We start from the raw sequence: 18,619 nt of genomic DNA on the forward strand, positions 1-18,619 counted from the left end.
CCGCAGGGTACAGGACCCCTCACCTGCGAAGGCTGCTCCTCTTCCTCGCTGGACTCTGAGGAGGTGCTGTCGGCCTTCTTCGTCGCTCCCTGTTTCTGGGGCGCCCCTGCTGGGGAAGCAAAGCGCCCAGTGAAGTCCTCCAGCTGCTCCACCACAGAGCGCACTTGACCAGGGAGCACCCGAGATCTCTCTCTGGGTGTCGCTCCCGGATATAGGCTGCAGGGGGGCTCCCCAGAGATGTGTGCTGCAGAGTGTCCGTGCTGCTTTTTGTCACTCACAGCCTTGTGTGTTAGCGAGACCCATCCCGCCAGCTAAGCCAGGCCCAGTGCACAGCAAACCCTTGTTCTCCACCCTGCTTGCTGGGCCGGCAGCCCCCAATCACTACTGGAAGTCCCCCAGAGCAGCATCTCTTACCAGGCTTCAGGGGCTGCTTGGCCATGTCCTCCTCCTCGCTGTCGGAGGAACTGCTGCTGTCTGGGCTCTCCTGGCCTTTGCCGGGTGCGGGGGGCACAGCCTGGCTCTGGGTCGCCCTTCCTGCAGTGTGAAGTCCTGCTTTTCCTGCAGCTGCGACGGGACCTTTGCCCTTGGCAGAAGGGCTCAGCAATGCAGGGGCATTTGCTTGCGCACCCTTCCCTGCGGGGGCAGCAGCATTACCTGAGGCAGCCCCATGCTTCAGGCAGGAAGGAGGAAGGGGCTGAGGGGAGGCAGAAGGAAACAAGGAACATTTTAGACAAACTGGGGGTGGGGGATTCATAATTTCCCTGAGTTTTCCAGAGCATCCAACGTACCCCGAAGGCTGGGAGCTCTCACGGTGAGGGCCTAGATTATCATCTTGGGGGGGGGGGGGGGGAAAAACTCTCTCACACAGCTCATGGGCAAGTCACTTCACCTCTGTGACTCAGTTTCCCCATGGGCACAAGGAAAATGCCACCTGCCTCTCTGGTGGTGCTGAGGAAGCTACGATACCCGAGGCAAATCTGTAAAAGGAGTGAAGATCCTCAAATTGAAGGTGCTACCAAACCTCAGAGTCTCCTCAGTATCAGAGGGAGGAGAAAGCCCTCAGGGACGCAGCTCGTGCCCGCTGCTCTGGCTACCCCTCAGTCTGTGGCTGGGGGCAGCAGCAGCTCAAATCAAAGACAGATGGAGAGGGATAGAGATGGTCTGGTCACTCCAGATCTTTAGTGTAAAGAGGTGCAGGGGAAGCTACGAGACAGCACTGACGTGAGCCCGGAGCCATTATCTGGGAGGCGGCAAGACAGGCCTGCGGGGAACTGCTGAGAGCTAAAAAGGAAGTTTTCAACAAGGCACTCTTACCAGGAAAGAGCCAGTTTGAGGGGGAGAACTGCAGTCTTCTCAGTCAAGGCGACAGGGATTTCTTTTCCCCCCTGCATTGTGGTAACTGTGCTTAACGTGGCTGTTAGAATCACACTGCAAGCCTCAGCCAGCCTCTGGAGGACACTCCACCAGTCCAGGCCTACAGGCTCCACCAGCGGCTTTATCTCCCTGCAGCACCGCCTGTGGCTCTGCACACCCAGCATTTCTTTCTTACCTGTCTTACAGGCTTCTCTTCCTCCTCGCTGTCCGAGGAATCGGAGCTCGAGCTCTCGGGTGCTTGGCCAACTGCGGCAGCAGCTGGCTTCGCAGGGCTGCTGGCCACTCTGTTGGCCCCTTTCCCAGTGGGCAGCATGGGCCTGGCCGTGCCTAGAGGCTTTGCGGCTGGGGCAGGTTTAGGTTTCACCTGGGCCAGTTGCTAGGCCAGACAAGAAAGGAGGAACGTCAAGACAGCGTGGTGACTTTTAAAGAAATACAGCAGAGTTGAGGAGCCTGGAAGTCCAGGGAATTAGACCCCATTTTGCAGGAGGACAATGCATAGGCAAGTAAGCCTCTGTGGTCAGATCCCAGGCTGATGGGGACATACAGAGAACAGGACACCAGCCCCCAGGAAATGCATTCTCCCACTCTTTTCATACACCCCACGTGGTTTACAATGATGATTAACAAGAAGCTGTAGCATTTCATCACAGCCCAGGCCTATCACCTCCCCAAATGAGAGGGCAGTGGCCAACGGGGGTTGACGGGACAGCCCTGGAAGGAACACCATGCTCCAGAGAGGTAGACTATTGGCAGAAGCAAGTGAATACAAAGAGAGGAGGGCAGGGGAAGCGATCAGTCTCCGGGTGTCAGTGACAAGCCAGGCTACATGTGCAGCCTCCCACACCCAACAGACACCCAAGCTTCAACGTGCTGGGGCTCCATGGTATCTCACACAGTTTCTTGGATATGACATCTGGTGCAAGATGCCATCCAGGGGGCTGTGGATCCAAGGTGTCTTTAAACATTTTCAGCTGTGATTTAAGAGCTCAAAAATCACAGTGACTGCTTTTATGTACCTCTAAAATATCAACCCTCTTAATAAATGAGCCCTTGTGCCAGCCTGCCAGCTGGGGAGCACACAGCTTTCTGGTCATCCATAGCACAGGGGCAACCCTTTTCTATCCCGGACTCTCAACAACAGTGCCAACTAGGCTGGCGCTTTGCGCAGCACGGACACTTCTGGGAATGGGACGGAGAGCACCTAGCCCCTCTCCCAGAGGCCAGCCAGCAGGTAGCAAGCATTTCAAACACCTGGGAGCAGAACTAGAGCCAGGCAGCTGGAGCTGAAAGGCACATCTGGAGCACTGCACAGTTCAGGAGGCACTGCTGGGAGCGGAGAACCATGCCCCAGCCCACTAGAAGTTAGAAAAGCCACTGAGGTTGCTCTTATTTATGGCAGCTTCTCCAGTGGCATATGGGCCACCCTGCAGCACTGAACAGCTGGAGTACAGAGGATTCTGGTCAGTACATTCCCATAGGGTTTGGAGACCCCTCCTAGGCTGGGGGAATTCTCCACTGTGGGGGGATCCAGCTGCTTTCCAGCTTATTTATTCTACAGGAGTGGCACAAAAAGAGGCCCAATTGTGGGAAGGAATGGGCCTGTATGATTATCACTGTCACAAGGCAGCCAATCTCTCCACTGCTTCTAACCTTCGAACCCTAGCCAGGCCCCATTAGTTGGAAAGGTCCCTGTGCCAGCTGTCTGGGATCACCAGCACTGACAGACATTTCCCAGAGCTGGGTTTCCTGAAGAGCAAGTGCTCCAGACAGAGAGTTTCGCTAGTTGCCATTCCTCAAAACCCGAGCTCTCAAAGAAGCCAGCTCAGCAGAGCTTCCTCCTCATCGCCTGACAGCCGCGTGGTCTGTTTGCTAGTTACCTGCGGGGGTACCTGATCCTCCTCAGAGTCTGACTCCTCACTGCTATCTGCTGCTCCTGGGGCTTTTGGAAGAGATGCTGGAAGGGCCTGGGCCTTCTTGACGCTAGTCAGCTGTCCTGCAGCAGCGGTCCTCATTGCTTAAAGAAGTCGGAGAGAAACCAAGCATAAGACTGCAGGCTGTTTATAGGAAGACAATGGCTGGAGGGACGAGGGAGGCTGCTGATGCTTCAGTGTTCTGATTTTAGCCTAGGAGAGAAAACCCTGCTGGAAGGGGAGAGCTGCTAGAAGACAATGGATTTCCTTTCCTAACACCTCCTTCTCCGCAAGATTTCTCTTGCTGCCCCCAGGCCCCGGCTTTCTCCTCAGTACGACTGAAGGGGCCCAGCAGGGCGTGGTGCGAGGGGTGGCAGAGGAATGGAACAGTTGGGAACGCCACCACCATGCTAGAATAGCTGAGCTCTGGAGCTGGAGAGCCCTTCCCTCCTGCCTTTGTGCAAACAGAAAACCACCACCAGAAGCTGGCAGGAATCAGTAGTGGAAGATGTTAGCAACTGACAGCTGAACAACGCCCTGTGCAAAGCCTGCTGGAGGCTTCTGTTCATTTCCTACTGGGCTGCTGTCTTCCATATCCCACAAACCCTCCCACCCCAACAGCCGGGGAGAACGTCAGCCCATCACACTTTGGCTACTAATAAAGCTGACTGGGAGGGTTTCTGCCTGTTTCTTGGCAGCAGTTACACCAACAAGCAATAGAGGCCAGTCGGCCTATTGCCTGGTGCTTCCACTAGCCCCAGAACACAAACCAAGGGGGTGTCGGAGGTCTGGACAGCCGCGCAAGGGCAGATCTGTGTACGCTCAGGCTATTCCTCTGCTCTATGGGCAGGCTCCACTTCTCTCAGCACTCAACCCCACATGTACTACTAACAAAAGCTCTCCCCACCTCCCGCGGGCACAGGCAGTGTCCCGTTTTACCAGCTCCCTGCAACAAAGGACTTGACATTTGCTCAAGCTCTCCCTGCAGGAAAGTCCTGCAATAGCCATCTACAGGTGCAAGACTTTTTTGAAATGAAATCATTCCCTCCGGCATCCTCCTGCATCCAGGCATCAACTGCTGAGATGCCAGGAATAACTTCTGGTTGCTCATGTCACGAAACCCAGCAACAAAGACGAACCAGCCAGGAGCGCGTGTTATCTGCTAAGGCAATGCCTCTGTACTGCAAACAGCGACATTGCTGTGCAAAGATCACAGTCACCTGGTGACCACTGAAGGTTCGTGGCCATGGAAGGGAGGAGACGGGTCAACTGAAAACAGCAAGAGCCAACCTGGACAGTCATCAATCCCCTCCATTTACTGGGTTCCCATGGGTTGTCTCAGTGCTGCCCGAGCATGCCACTGGCCACACCCCGAGTTTCCTTTGCAGGTCTAATGGCAGGGGCCCTGCATCTTCCCAGGGGACTTAGACCTTGCGCTCTCTGGGCCTTGTAGCTGCAGAGATGCCTGAAGACTCTGGAAACAGGGGCGGCAGCAGCAGGGAAGCAGGAGAAAATATGTATTCTGCCTGGAAGGCTCCTCTGCATTTTCGGTGACCTTCCTCTATCCCCACTTCAGACATAATCCCGTCCTCGTAAGACTCCATGTCGTAGCCAGCCCCGGCCACTCCAGGATAGCTGCCAGGACTCCCTTCCTACCCCTTCGTCAACCAGAGTGCTGCAAGACTTCCTCGCCCGCTCCAGGAGGAATGGGGATGACAAAACTCCCCCAGGCCACACAGGAGGGGAGAAGCGTGGCTTAATTCATTACTAGTAGTAATCTCTTCTAGAGCCTTTCCATCCATGAATCTCAAAGCGCTTATTAATTATTACGCCAAGGCTCCCCCCTCCACCTACACACACTAGGGAGTATGTGTCAGTTAGCAGCTGACCCATGTTGGCAATGCTGGAAGGAATAGAAAACAGAAAAAAATAACCCCCCCCCCGTCCACCCCAAAAAAATCCAACTCTTGTGCCAGTTTGGAAGGACACTCTAGAAGAGACAGGAGGGAGTTGCACCGATGGGTCTAGCTAACATTAGTTTCAGAGCGACTGGCAGAGTCTGCATCCCCTGGCAGTTCAGAACGTGCCTGGTGATGGTTCTTAGGGGGCAGCCCTGCCTAGAACATGCCAGCTGCTCAAGCCGAGAAGAGAAGCAAACCCCGTGAGTATGGAGGAGAGAGGCCCTGAATACCAAGGGAAGGCTAGAATCTTACCAGCGTTAGGAGGCGGTTTCTGTGCGGCCTCGTCTTCCTCGCTGTCTGATGACGTGCTGCTCTCGCTTTCAGAGTCCTTGCCCTTCAAGATGCTTCCAGCTGCTTTCCCGGGGCTCCCAGGTTTACCAACCAGGCTGGGCTTGATGCCAGGGGACGGCTGAGGAGTTGATAATCTCTTTAAAAAAACAAACAAAAAACCAACAACACTGAGCCAGAGTTTGTTTCCTGCACCCCGTATGCTGCTGTGATAATTTAATATGCTCCCTTTATCCCCCAAAGAACATCACAAGTTTGGAGATGGATCATGTCCAAAACGAATGAAATGCGGCTACCTCTCTTGGGTGGGAAGCAGCAGCTGTTCGCAGCAGAGAGAAACACCACCCAGCAGTTCAGGCAAGAAGTATACTGCATCCAACTGGAAGAGCACAGGGAAAACTTGGGGGGGGGGGCATATTTAGCTAGAAATTAAATCAGGCCACCAGGGTTAAAACCCCTACTCTTTCAAAAAGGACCAAGGGATCTTTAATGACTAGGAGTTCAGCACCTCATTATCATGTCTCATCTGACAACTATACCAACTGCACGGTACTCTATCAATAGGCCAAAACAACAGGTCAGTTTGACTTGGAAGGGAGAAGGCCACCTACAGAAAACCCCCACTGCCTGCAGGGGCTAGATGTCCCTTGGAGACTGCTCCCTTGAACACTGTCGGACCCTGGTGGCTTGTGACACTTTGACGGATCCGAGCACAAGGCGAAACGACTGCAAGATTCCACCATTGCAGCAGCTGCCTCCTGGACACAGCATTAGAGAGGCGTTTAAGGGAGATAGTGTCGCACCGTTCCTAGGAAGCACTTTGTCCAGAACGTGAGCAATTCATTTGTCCATGAGCCTAAATAAGCAGCCGTGCAACTCGAACATGGTGCTTGGGTTGCACAGCAGCTGGCAGCGTTTTGATTTCTGTGACTCAAGGCAGCGTGTGAGCTGCGTCTCAGGGTCTTGTGCAGCTGATGAGTTGATGCAAAGAGGTACCAGTTATTCTGGCACTTGAAAAAATGATTCCAGCCAGGTCTGATCTTCTGGCTCCCATGCGGCGCAGAGAGAGCTTCCATGCTTCTCTCACCCTTTGGCTGCTTGCAGAGGGTGTGCTAAAGAGAGCAAGTCCCACTTGCAGGTAGTTCAGGAGACTTCCCCACCCTTTGGGGCTCTTCAGGGCCGGTGATGCTCTGCACCCGCTCAGGCACACAAACACAGCCCAATCTTCACATGCTGGGCTGAACGCTCAAGTACCAGTTTGTTCTGACAGCACAAGAACATAACAATGGCCATGCTGGGCCAGCCAATGATCCACCTGGCCCAGGATCATGTCTTCCCACAGTGGCCGGTGCCAGATGCTTCAGAGGGAATGAAGAGAACAGGGCACTTGTTGAGTGATCCATCCTGTGGTCCAGTCCCAACTCCTGACAGTCGGACGTTCAGGACACTCTGTTTGCCAGGCACAGTGGGAGCAGAGTGCCCCCCAACCTGCCTGTAGCTGTGACCCCTTTTGGGGCAGCGTCCCATGGCCTGGGAGCCACCACCAGAACTCTTCTCAGGGAAGACGGAGCATGACACTAGCTCTACCATGAAGGGCCCAATCCCCCCCCAGCATTCATTCCCTTTACCCCGCGTGCCGGACTTCGCACACAGGCTCTCCCTCAATACCAGTGAAGAGCTAGAACATCACAGTCGTTCTGACAGCCTGAAGGGGTGGCTGCTCCTTGCCAGTGGCCCAGAGCCCCAGGTTTGCAGCTTCGGGAGATGGAAGACTGTCAAACCTGGCTTTCTGGCACGGCCCTGCAGAGTGCTGCCCCTGGGGCAGCGTTTACTGCATTTAAACCAGCTGCTGAACAGATGTCAGTATTGGAGTGTTTACCCATTACAGAAGGGCCTCTCCAAACAAGCCAGGCATATCCAGGCTCTGCACAGAGACACAGAAACCTCCACAAGGACAAGAGAGGAAAACAAACAGGAGTCTCCGTTTTGTTTTGGTTAACATGAGTCACTAACTCTGAGAGAGGGGCCAGCTTCTAAATGGCAAATTGAGAGCATTATTGGAAACAGATGTAGGGATTTAAATGAATCACCTACTTGGGAACACACCAGACTCCTCCCCACTCAGACACCAGCACTTGCAGGATATTGGATCTAGTCTAAGTCACTTGCCTCCAACTTCCTAGTGACAGGACAGACTCTCGTTCACGTTCAGAAAGCGAGCTCATGTATAACAAGGACGTATTAGGGAACAGCTCAAGGACCTGGAAGACAATCAGATAGCAGCATCTGGACACTATGTAAGATTATTTCCCTAAAATGGCAGTGGTATCATTTCTACAGGGCTGCCACATCCTAGTGACTGAGCCCAGGAAGGGCTTGGCTGAACTATGCCTGGCTGTAAAACGCCCCCAGGTGAGCTGTGCAGAACAAGATCCAGGCCAGTGTGTTTTATGGACCCAGGAGACTGGAAGAAGCCTAAAGTAAAGGGGTGGAGAAGCAGTCTGCCATACTAGAGATGCTGGTACCTGGGTGGAATTCATGAGATGGTGGAAGAATAACTAAAAATTGAGCTTCTTGTCCTCTCCTCCCTTGCTTCCTTTCTCTCTCTCTGCTGCCCTACAAATAGCTCCCGGCCCAGTGGTGGGAGCACGCCAGAGTTGAATCACCCCTCTTCCCCCATGCTCTTTAATTTATTTGCATAATGCAGCGAGTCAGAAAGCGAGCATGCCCCCCAGAAGCTGCATCAGTCACACGCCAACTCTCGTCTACCGGCATGCACAGGAAGCACCCCCCAGCATACCAACAACGAGCTCAGTAACTGGGATGCATCACAACAGAAAAGGATAAAGGCTGCCGCTGCAAGGTATGCGCTTAGGATGCAGTCACGCTTCATCTTCCCAAAGGGTCGAGCGGACTATCGCCTCAGCACCGAGTCCAGATAAAAGCTCACAGCCAAATTTTCCGTCATGTCCATTAATACTATATGGCTCCATTTCTGGGTGCCGACAGGAGACAGACTCGCTGCACATCTAAAGTGAGGCACCGGAACATCAGTGTGCCCATATGACATTTCTGGACTTCATTGCACAGGTGGGTTTGGAAAGTCTGGAAGAAGCAGGAGCCTGCAGTTTCTTCAAGGTCAATCTTGTTTGCTTCCCCATTGCACCGGGAAAAAACACAAACACCAAAACAACACCTTTGCAAACAAATTTCTTTATAAATAATCCTAAAATCTTCAGCGGTAAACATACTAAATAAGTAGTTTGATGTAGAAATGATGTTCATTTTAATTGTGCTAATCCGCCCCCACAGTGAAAGATGAAGCAGCTTGCAATTCTCTGTACCTGTCTGGATCTCACTTAGAAGTGATCGGAAGCTGCAGGATACAGTAAGTCAGTGGTTACATATAGGCCCAAGTACTTCACGTTCTCCATCTGCCCAGAGACGTTCCACTGGCAGAGCCCGATTGGGGACACAAAAGGGCAGAATGGCTGAACGCCTACTTCCATTCCAAGTCCTTGGCTGCTGGTGTCAAGAAAGCCAGCCCATTTTGGTTACAGCCCTTCTTGGCAGCAGCGACTGGTACGTGGGAATCCCAAATTTGCAAACAGCGGCAGAAGGAGATATGAAATCCTTTAAATCGCCCTTCAGCAAGAGAGACAGTTACTTCTGCCTGGGATCTGTCTGAGAGGAGATACTCTAAGTGCGGCATTAGGGCGGCTGTCTTGGTGAGTATCTGAGTGTGTGTTGCGGGGACAGTTTGTCAGTTTGATCGTGTGCTTGATTGTTTGAAAAGTGTGAATTGGGAGCGCTTTGTTCCAGGTGAGCCCTGTTTTAAAAAGCCAGTCAGCTGCAATAAGGGTGATGTCGAGATGGGAGTCTGCTATAGACCACCAAATCAGGGGGGTGAGGTGGACGAGACTTTCTTCCGGCAACTAACAGAAGTTACTAGATCACAGGCCTTGGTTGTCATGGGAGACTTCAATCACCCCGATATCTGCTTGGAGAGCAATACAGCGGTGCACAGACAATCCAGGAAGTTTTTGGGAAGTACAGGGGACAATTTCCTGGTGCAAGTGCTGGAGGACCAACTAGGGGCAGAGCTCTTCTTGATCTGCTGCTTGCAAACCGGGAAGAATTAGTAGGGGAAGCAAAAGTGGATGGGAACCTGGGAGGCAGTGACCATGAGATGGTCAAGTTCAGGATCCTGACACAACGAAGAAAGGAGAACAGCAGAATTCAGACCCTGGACTTCAGAAAAGCAGACTGACTCCCTCAGGGAACTGATGGGCAGGATCCCCTGGGAGAATAACATGAGGGGGAAGGAGTCCAGGAGAGCTGGCTGTATTTTAAAGAATCCTTATTGAGGTTACAGGGACAAACCATCCCGATGTGTAGAAAGAATAGTAAATATGGCAGGCGACCAGCTTGGCTTCACAGTGAAATCCTTGCTGATCTTAAACACAAAAAAGAAGCTTACAAGAAGTGAAAGATTGGACAAATGACCAGGGAAGAGTATAAAAATATTGCTCACGTGTGAAGGAGTGAAATCAGGAAGGTCAAATCACATCTGGAGTTGCAGCTAGCAAGAGATGTTAAGAGTAACAAGAAGGGTTTCTTCAGGTATGTTAGCAACAAGAAGAAAGTCACGGAAAATGTGGTCCCCTTACTGAATGAGGGAGGCAACCTAGTGATAGAGGATGTGGAAAAAAAGCTCATGTACTCAATGGCTTTTTTGCCTCTGTCTTCATGAACAAGGTCAGCTCCCAGACTGCTGCACTGGGCAGCACAGCATGGGGAGGAGCCCATGGGGACCAGCCCTCTGTGGAGAAAGAAGTGGTTCGGGACTATTTAGAAAAGCTGGACGAGCACAAGTCCATGGGGCCGGATGCGCTGCATCCGAGAGTGCTAAAGGAGTTGGCGGATGTGATTGCAGAGCCATTGGCCATTATCTTTGAAAACTCATGGTGATCAGGGGAGGTCCTGGACTTGCCAGCAAGTTAAAGTATGGGCTGGATGAATGGACTATAACAGTGGTCCCCAACGCAGTGCCTGTGGGTGTCATGGCACCCGCCAGGGCATTTATGTGCGCCTGTCTACTGACAAGGGGGCGCTTCTGCTGGACAACCCGCCACTGAGGAGCGCGGCCGCCGGACAACCAGCCGTTGAAATGCTGCCCAGAAACAGCAACGCCAAGAAGCGTCACTGCCGAAATGCCACTGCTTCTCAGCAGCATTTCAGCGGCGACACTTCTCGATAACGCTGCTTCTCGGTTGCATTTCGCAGCTGGTCTTCCGATGCCCGCCACACTCTTCTGGGAAGATGAATATGCTATTGCAACAGAAAGGTTGGGGACCACTGGACTATGAGGTGGATAGAAAGCTGGCTAGATCGTTGGGCTCAACGGGTAGTGATTAATGGCTCCATGTCTAGTTGGCAGCCGGTATCAAGTGGAGTGCCCCAAGGGTCGGTCCTCGTGCCATTTTTGTCCAATATCTTCATTAATGATCTGAAGGATGGCGTGGATTGCACCCTCAGCAAGTTTGCAGATGACACTAAACTGGGAGGAGAGGTAGATACACTGGAGTGTAGGGATAGGATACAGAGGGACCTAGACAAATTAGAGGATTGGGCCAAAAGAAATCTGATGAGGTTCAACAAGGACAAGTGCAGAGTCCTGCACTGAGGACGGAAGAATCCCATGCACCACTACAGACTAGGGACCGAATGGCTAGGCCGTAGTTCTGCAGAAAAGGGCCTAGAGGTTACAGTGGACGAAAAGCTGGATATGAGTCAACAGTGTGCCCTTGTTGCCAAGAAGGCTAACGGCATTTTGGGCTGTATAAGTAGAGGCATTGCCTGCAGATTGAGGGATGTGATCATTCCCCTCAACATTGGTGAGGCCTCATCTGGAGTACTGTGTCCAGTTTTGGGCCCCATACTACAAGAAGGATGTGGAAAAATTGGAAAGCGTTCAGCAGAGGGCAACTAAAATGATTAGGGGGCTGGAACACATGACTTATGAGGAGAGGCTGAGGGAACTGGGATTGTTTAGTCTGCAGAAGAAAAGAAAGAGGGAAGATTTGATAGCTGCTTTCAACTACCTGAAAGGGGGTTCCAAAGAGGATGGATCTAGACTGTTCTCAGAGGTAGCAGATGACAGAACGAGGAGTAATGGTCTCAAGTTGCAGTGGGGGAGGTTTAGGTTGGATATTAGGAAAAACTTTTTCACTAGGAGGATGGTGAAGCACTGGAATGCGTTACCTAGGCAGGTGGTGGAATCTCCTTCCTTTGAGGTTTTTAAGGTCAGGCTTGACAACGCCCTGGCTGGGATGATTTAGTTGGGGATTCATCCTGCTTTGAGCAGGGGATTGGACTAGATGACCTCTTGAGGTCCCTTCCAACCCTGATATTCTAGGATTCTGCCTCAGGTAAGGTATTCTCCTCAACTAAAGACATTGTGGGGAAAATGCATTCTTCACCTATTACTATTGCTAGAAGGGCCACGTCTCACTGGTATTGCACAAATTCTTCATGCAGCATAAATTGCCCCTTTCCCCGACAACACCCCTCATTCTGAGCCAGCATTAGGATTTGAGTCACAGTGTAGAAATGCTGAGAGACAGACAGACTGGGATAGCGCCAATCACTCAGAGATGTTCCCTGAGCCAGCAGACCAGGACAATCCAATGTAAAAGCCAACATGCAGAGCTCATCGGACTCCCACACCTCCACACCAAATGGGCACAGAGAGAGAGAAAAAACTCTTGGAGATACAGGGGGAAACTAGGTCACAATCTTGCACACACCGTCAGACTACGCCTTGCTGGGGTGCCATCGTCAGGAAGACTGAGTAAGCACTTGGGGCCACCATTGATAAGGATGCGCCCTACCAGTAATGACTCCCAAGGGCAGTGCTCGCTGCCAGAATAATCGTGAGCAACTGAGAAGTGCCAATCCACTCAATGTGGATTCCTGCTTTGCTAAACACTCAGCCTGACCCCGATCCCACTGGAAGCAATGGAAGTTTTGCCATCAGCTTCAGTGGGAGCTGGTTCCGGCCTATGCAAGCGGGACAAGAAGCAAGCCCAGGATGCTTGTGGCCCCATACGTATCCATTCTGGGACCCATGTCACGAGTTCCAGTCAAAAGGAAGCAAGAGGGGAAGACTCCGACCAGCTACTATTCATATGACAGACCAGCGTCAGTGAGTGTTTGGATGCAGGCAAATTAACTGTTTCACTCTGGAGTTCTCCATGTACAGTTTTTGCTGGTTTGGCTCCTCACACTGCTGAAGAATGGGAGATGTTTTAAGCCAAGTGATACTATGCTACGGGCACCTCCCCCCAGCCTTGGCTTGTATTTTACTATAGTGTTTGCAATGACTTCCGTTTGATCTTATTGGCAGCAGCCAGTTCTTTGGCAAAGCCAAACAAGTTCTACAAAGGAGCCAGACAATTCAGTAACTGTAAACTAGTCACTTGGAAACAGCTGGTCTTTAAAAGATGCATTAAAGCAGGGGGCCATCAAATCAGAAAACAATTCATAGTAGTTCTACAAAGCAAAGATGGAGGAAGGTGGAGGGATACCTTGCACAGGGCTGTGATTTCATGCATCAGAAAGATTAGCATCCTAAGCATAGCAGTACGAACAGCCAGACACTAACACAGCCATCACCAGCATCTCAGAACCCAACTAGAGGCAATAATTACAAACCTTCTGGCTTATCGGCACTGGGGGTGCCTCGTCCTCGCTGCTCAATGAGTCGCTGCTCTCCGAGCTCTCTTCTGACTTTGCACTCCCAGCAGCCTTTGCAGCGGTTCTGGTTGTTCCAGGCCCCATGCTGGCCTGGCTGGGCACAGCTGGTTTTGAGGGCTGCTTCCGTGGAGCTGGAGTCGAGGCTTTTGCTGGAGTTGTCTTGGTGGATGGAGGAGCGGCTGATGCATTTTTCACTAGTGTCGCTGTGGCCTGTGGAGCTTTTGCAGATGAGTTGGTCTAGAGCCAAGAGACAAGACCAGAATAAACACAACAGGAATCCCTGACTTGGGGTGGGAAGATGCGTCTTCCCAGGATAAAATATAAGGGATCAAGATGTAAATCTGGGAAGCGACTGCAAAAAGTGGTAAGGCTGAAAATGCCAAGAGTGGATTGGTGCCTAGTGTGGCGAGCCAGGCGTCACTGGCCACTGGAAGAAATCTCCTAGAGTGAGGGAGCAATGACTGAAATTCCTCAATAATCTGCTGTGTAACTGGTCACAGCAGCAAACGAACAAACAGCGGGGGGAGAAAAGGCTACCTACTGCCCAAGAACATGAACGACTCCGTTTAACATGCACCATGGCACAGGAACCAAATGGTGAAAAGGACCAAACCTCCCCTACCCAGACTCAAAAGCATCAGAAATCAGGTAGCGCTAGAGTTTGCAGATTCAACACTCAGCTGTGAACTGCCATCTTTCCATGGATCAGATATAGAACTCGGAAGGGTTAGAGTAGAATTTTCCTTTCTTGGGTGGAGACCGCCTGTGTTGGATTTTAGTTAAAAGCACTCGCGCAACTTTTGCCTGTTGAAATCAACACACTTTATTTTCAACTGGTCGCTTGAAGTTTACAGTGGAAACAACCTGGGACCATTAACTACCCTGTTGCAAGTGCAACCTTGCAGTGCACTGTGCCCCTTTTACAAGGTTCCCATTCATAGCATCCCCAGGCCTCGGGACAGGTGTGAGGGACGATAGGCTCAAACTGACCCACCTGTGCTGCTGATGTGGCTTCCTCATCATCACTGTCCGACGAGTCGCTGCTCTCAGAAGTGTCCTCTGCCTTTGCACTCCCAGCAGCCTTGGCAGGAGCCGTCACCTTTGCAGCTCCTGGTTTGCTCTGGGTTCGTGTATCTACTGTTGGCTTCCATGGAGCTGGGGTGGACATTTTCCCTGGGGTCCTCTTGGTGGGTGCTGGAGTGGCTGGCGCGCTTTTCACTGGTGTTGCATTGACCTGCGCTGCTTTCACAGCTGGTTTTGTCTGGAGACGAGAGAAGAGACTCACTGAGGGATATGGAACATCTGTGCAGGAGTAGGGGTGGGAGGAAGCCGAAAGGAACTCAGGGGGCGAGGTTAGCTCAGAGAACAGGCCTTGATCACGAGGTGGGATTCGCTACAAACAAGGGTCCCACACTCTGCAGCAATACCACAATTATGCACAAAGCCCTTGGGTCGGGCAGCAACTGGTGACTCTGTGGTAGGTTAGTTTACACTAGAGATGGCGGTTTGGGGACTTTCATTTAATCAGCACAAAAGACTGTGTTACTCAGTTTATACTCTCTGGGTTCTCAGTATCCCACACGTCTACATCGAGTGCATCCTACAGGTCGGAGCGGCTCAGGGTTTGCTCCTCCCTCTGCTCTAACCCTCTAGTGAGGGAGCGGGACCCAGACTTTCCCTTTGGAGCTGACAGAGGCTGGGAGGTGCTGTCGGGTGGGGTGGGGTAGTGTGGGGATGGGTCTGTTTCCTCAGTGCCCTGGCTTCAGAGAAAATTGTTCCTAGTCCCTGCCCCACTGTCAGTCTGGGGAAGGGCCTTAACAACGCACGGCCCTGGGAGGTTAGAGGATGTGTATGGGTGGTGGTGGTGGGGAATGCTCAAAGCACTCAGTGGACCCTCTTGGAGATAGATACCTGGAGCACTGGGGTTTTTAATTCCTCTTCAGAGGAAGTCTCATCGCTCGAGTCCTCACAGCTACTCTCTGCCTTTCCCACCGTTTGCTTCAGTGCTGAAACACCAGAGAGGAGACGTCACTCACACTGTGCTCTCTTGTCGAGTCCATGCAGAGAGCTATATTCATGCAGCTTTTAGGTTATAGGAACCAGTCAGAAGGCACTGGGGAGAGGCTACAGTCATGTCGGCAGGGCAGGGCCCAGTGACACTGCTAAAATCTTAGGCACCTACTGAGCATGTCAAAAAAATTTTCTAGTCACATATTGAAGATTAACCCCCCCACACCCGCTTAGGAGACCCTCCCTCAAGGAGGATAGTCATCCCAAGTCCCCGCTCCTGGAACGAGTGCAGTGTGGACACTTACACACACACCCTCATTGCAGGATCAGGTCCCAAGCTTGGAGCATTTCTTTTCTGGGGATTTTCCCCCCAAAACATCAATAACAATTCACTTCTGGCTTGAGACCAAACATGGAAAGTTTCAGTGACTTTTTCAGAGCGCTCAGAATAAAGCAGCATTCTGGTATCATCCAGTGGCCCGGACATGTCAGCGCTCCATTGTACTGGACGCTGAACAAGACCTTAATTGTAGCATTTGCTCCCCCAGACGCTAGATCCCATCCATTTCTCTATATCGCAGATCCAAGCAATATGTCCCTGAACGCAGCCTGATCTGGTTGTGACTGGCAGTGCTTGTGTGGCTCCTGCTTCTGCCAGGCTTCTTTAGTCTCTACAGGGAGCAGTTTTGCTTTGATGATTATCTGCCAGGAGAGCAGAAGTCACAAAGCCTGTGGCATTACTAGGAAAGTAATTCAGACCCGATATACTGCAAAGCTGGAACAGAGATGTACGTCTCACGACCCCTCACCTGACTTGGGAGCTGGGAGCTTTGCTGCTGGCATCTTCTCCCCTTCCTCACTCTCTGATGAATCGCTGCTTTCAGAGCTCTCTGCTGCTTTGCTTTGCCCAACTTTGGCCTGAGGGGCTGCAGCAGGTCCTGGCTTACCAGCACTGGCTTTCTTCTGCCCAGCTTTGGCCGGAGCTGAAGAAGTAGCTGGAGCACCAGGCGTGAGCTTATTTGAGATGCCTTTGCTCTTTCCTGCTCTGGTCTGAACTACAGCAGCCGCCCCAGGCTTACCTGAAGTGGCATTGGCTTTGTTTTGGGCAGCATGCTGCAGAGAGTTAGTAGCTTTGCTACCCGCTGCAGCCGTTCTCACCTGGAGGAAACAACAAAAGAAAGTCAGTTCCAGGACAGCCTTTTGTCCTCTTCATAGAATCGTGATGCTCTGAACTAGATTTTAGGAACCACCGCCCAGAAAACGTCAAAATGCATCGAGTCGTTAATGCGCTCGGACACGGAGGCTAAGTCTTTGCATTTAAACAGGCACTCAGAGACACGTTCATCCATAGAGCACCATCAGGGAGCTCAAGGGACTCACACCAGCAATGTAGCTAGCCTTCAGAGTGCACTTCTCCAGGACACCAGCAACCCTCGCAGAGTTTTGCTGTGGTCACTGCCCCAATCAGGCAGAAGAGGCTTGGATGAGGCTTTTGTGTTTTGTTCCCCTGAAGTGAGCACCTAATTAACTGGCGCATGGAATAAAGAGGGAGTTCAGTGCTCCTCTAACCTCTCTCTCTTTCTCTCTCTCTCTCTCTCATTAGGGCCACATCTAAACAACTCTTGAGTCTCTTAACTCTTCAAAGTGAATGAAAAGCACTTTCCATGAGAACAGGTTCAACCTCCACAGTCGATTTCCCTTTTACAAAGCCATATGCACAGCTCCCTCAGGCCTGTCTATAGCAGAAGAGGGCTGCGAGTACAACCATACTGGCAAACCCTTGCAGAGCTGAAGCACTCGTCAGTATAGCTTATACGGGCTCCCCAGATGAAATAAACTGGAGCATCAAAAGCTCTTTTTTGCTGTTCTAACTAGGGTTTGTGACAAACACCACCCCCCCAAGCAGGCATTGCTAGAACTTTCTAATGCAGTCCTGGCCACAGGCCACTAGCCGCCTTGGGGGATGGCCCAGAGACAAGCGTCACCTTACCTCCTTTGTTTGCTTTCCAGCCGCTGCCTCCTCTTCTGAAGAGGAATCTTCGTCCCCCCTGCTCTCTGCCTGCACTGTGGAGTTAGTCACAACAGGGGCGCCAGCTGCCACAAAGAAGGGAAAGCCATAATATGCAGAGACTCAAAACACAAGACTAGCTTCCCATCAACCGGAGACAAAGGTAGCACTAGCTACAGACCCCTGGCGATGCAGAAGCTGGTTCTGGACATTACCATGGTGTCGGAAGAAAGACCTTGTTGCTCCATGAAGCGTTCTCTCCCCCTACCTCTCACCCCTCCTCTCTACGAGCAAAGAGTCAAGTTCTCTTTAGTGGAGAGAAATCCCCGGATGTTTTTGGCAGACAGGGAGCAGAGATGGAATAACGATATGGACACAGCAGGAACTGCTGTGTATTAATCTATGAACATCGAGACGTAATGATGGTATTATTAGAGAGGCCTTGTGTGGACTAGGAAAAACATGCTTTCCCCTCACCCAAAAATAAGTTAGCTTAACTTGACTGAAAACACCACTGAACATCAACGCAGACGCAATTTAACCCACTTAGGCTGTGTTCTACGGGCTCTCCCATAAAATTTATGTCAGTGAGTTTAGCATGTGCTAGAGTTCGATGGATTTTTCTTGGCTAGAGTTTTAAGCCAGTAATTAGACTGAGCTTGGTAACTCCATCTAGCATCCCACCTTTAAACATTAGGCTAGAGAAACAACGAGGAGTCCTTGTGGCACCTTAGAAACTAACAAATTTATTTGGGCATAAGCTTTTGTGGGCTAGAACCCACTTCATCAGATGCATGGAGTGGAAAATACAGTAGCAGGTATATATTACACACGCGCACACACACCACACATGAAAAGATGGGAGTTGCCTTACCAAGTGGGGGTGGGGGGGGTCAGTCTAATGAGACAATTCAATTAACACTAGGATACCAAGGGAGGAAAAAAAATCACTTTTGTAGTGGTAATGAGGGGGCCCCATTTCAAACAGTTGCCAAACGGTGTGAACAACGGTAGGGGGAAATTAGTATGGTAAAATCAGTTTTTGTAATGATCCATCCACTCCCAGTCTTTATTCAGGCCTAATTTGATAGGGTCCAATTTGCAAATTAATTCCAGTTCTGCAGTTTCTCATTGGAGTCTGTTTTTGAAGTTTTTTTGTTGAAGAATTGCCACTCTGAAGTCTGTTATTGAGTGACCAGGCAGGTTGAAGTGTTCTCCTACTAGTTTTTGAATATTATAATTCCTGATGTCAGACTTGTGTCCATTTATTCTTTTGCACAGAAACTGTCTGGTTTGGCCAATGTACATGG

At 51.2% G+C, this 18,619-nt stretch overlaps 1 protein-coding gene across 8 annotated transcripts in view; it reads right to left on the reverse strand.

Moving 5' to 3' along the window:
* TCOF1 (treacle ribosome biogenesis factor 1) overlaps positions 1 to 18,619 on the reverse strand; it is a 38,390-nt gene that overhangs the window by 9,043 nt on the left and 10,728 nt on the right. For 4 of the 8 annotated variants that reach the window (XM_038412934.2, XM_043520133.1, XM_038412931.2 and 1 more), the window contains exons 4-13: positions 17,292 to 17,395; positions 16,111 to 16,459; positions 15,203 to 15,297; positions 14,286 to 14,552; positions 13,250 to 13,528; positions 5,498 to 5,672; positions 3,252 to 3,388; positions 1,550 to 1,750; positions 415 to 694; positions 24 to 109 (exon numbers count right to left, since the gene is read on the reverse strand). In XM_038412934.2, coding sequence (XP_038268862.1) covers positions 24 to 109; positions 415 to 694; positions 1,550 to 1,750; positions 3,252 to 3,388; positions 5,498 to 5,672; positions 13,250 to 13,528; positions 14,286 to 14,552; positions 15,203 to 15,297; positions 16,111 to 16,459; positions 17,292 to 17,395 — 1,973 coding nt within the window. The remainder of the gene's footprint in view (positions 1 to 23; positions 110 to 414; positions 695 to 1,549; positions 1,751 to 3,251; positions 3,389 to 5,497; positions 5,673 to 13,249; positions 13,529 to 14,285; positions 14,553 to 15,202; positions 15,298 to 16,110; positions 16,460 to 17,291; positions 17,396 to 18,619) is intronic. The other 4 variants (XM_038412939.2, XM_038412933.2, XM_038412935.2 and 1 more) reach the window with 2 other exon arrangements.

The sequence above is a fragment of the Dermochelys coriacea genome, chromosome 8, assembly GCF_009764565.3.
Source record: "Dermochelys coriacea isolate rDerCor1 chromosome 8, rDerCor1.pri.v4, whole genome shotgun sequence".
In the NCBI taxonomy this organism is placed as follows: Eukaryota; Metazoa; Chordata; order Testudines; family Dermochelyidae; genus Dermochelys; species Dermochelys coriacea.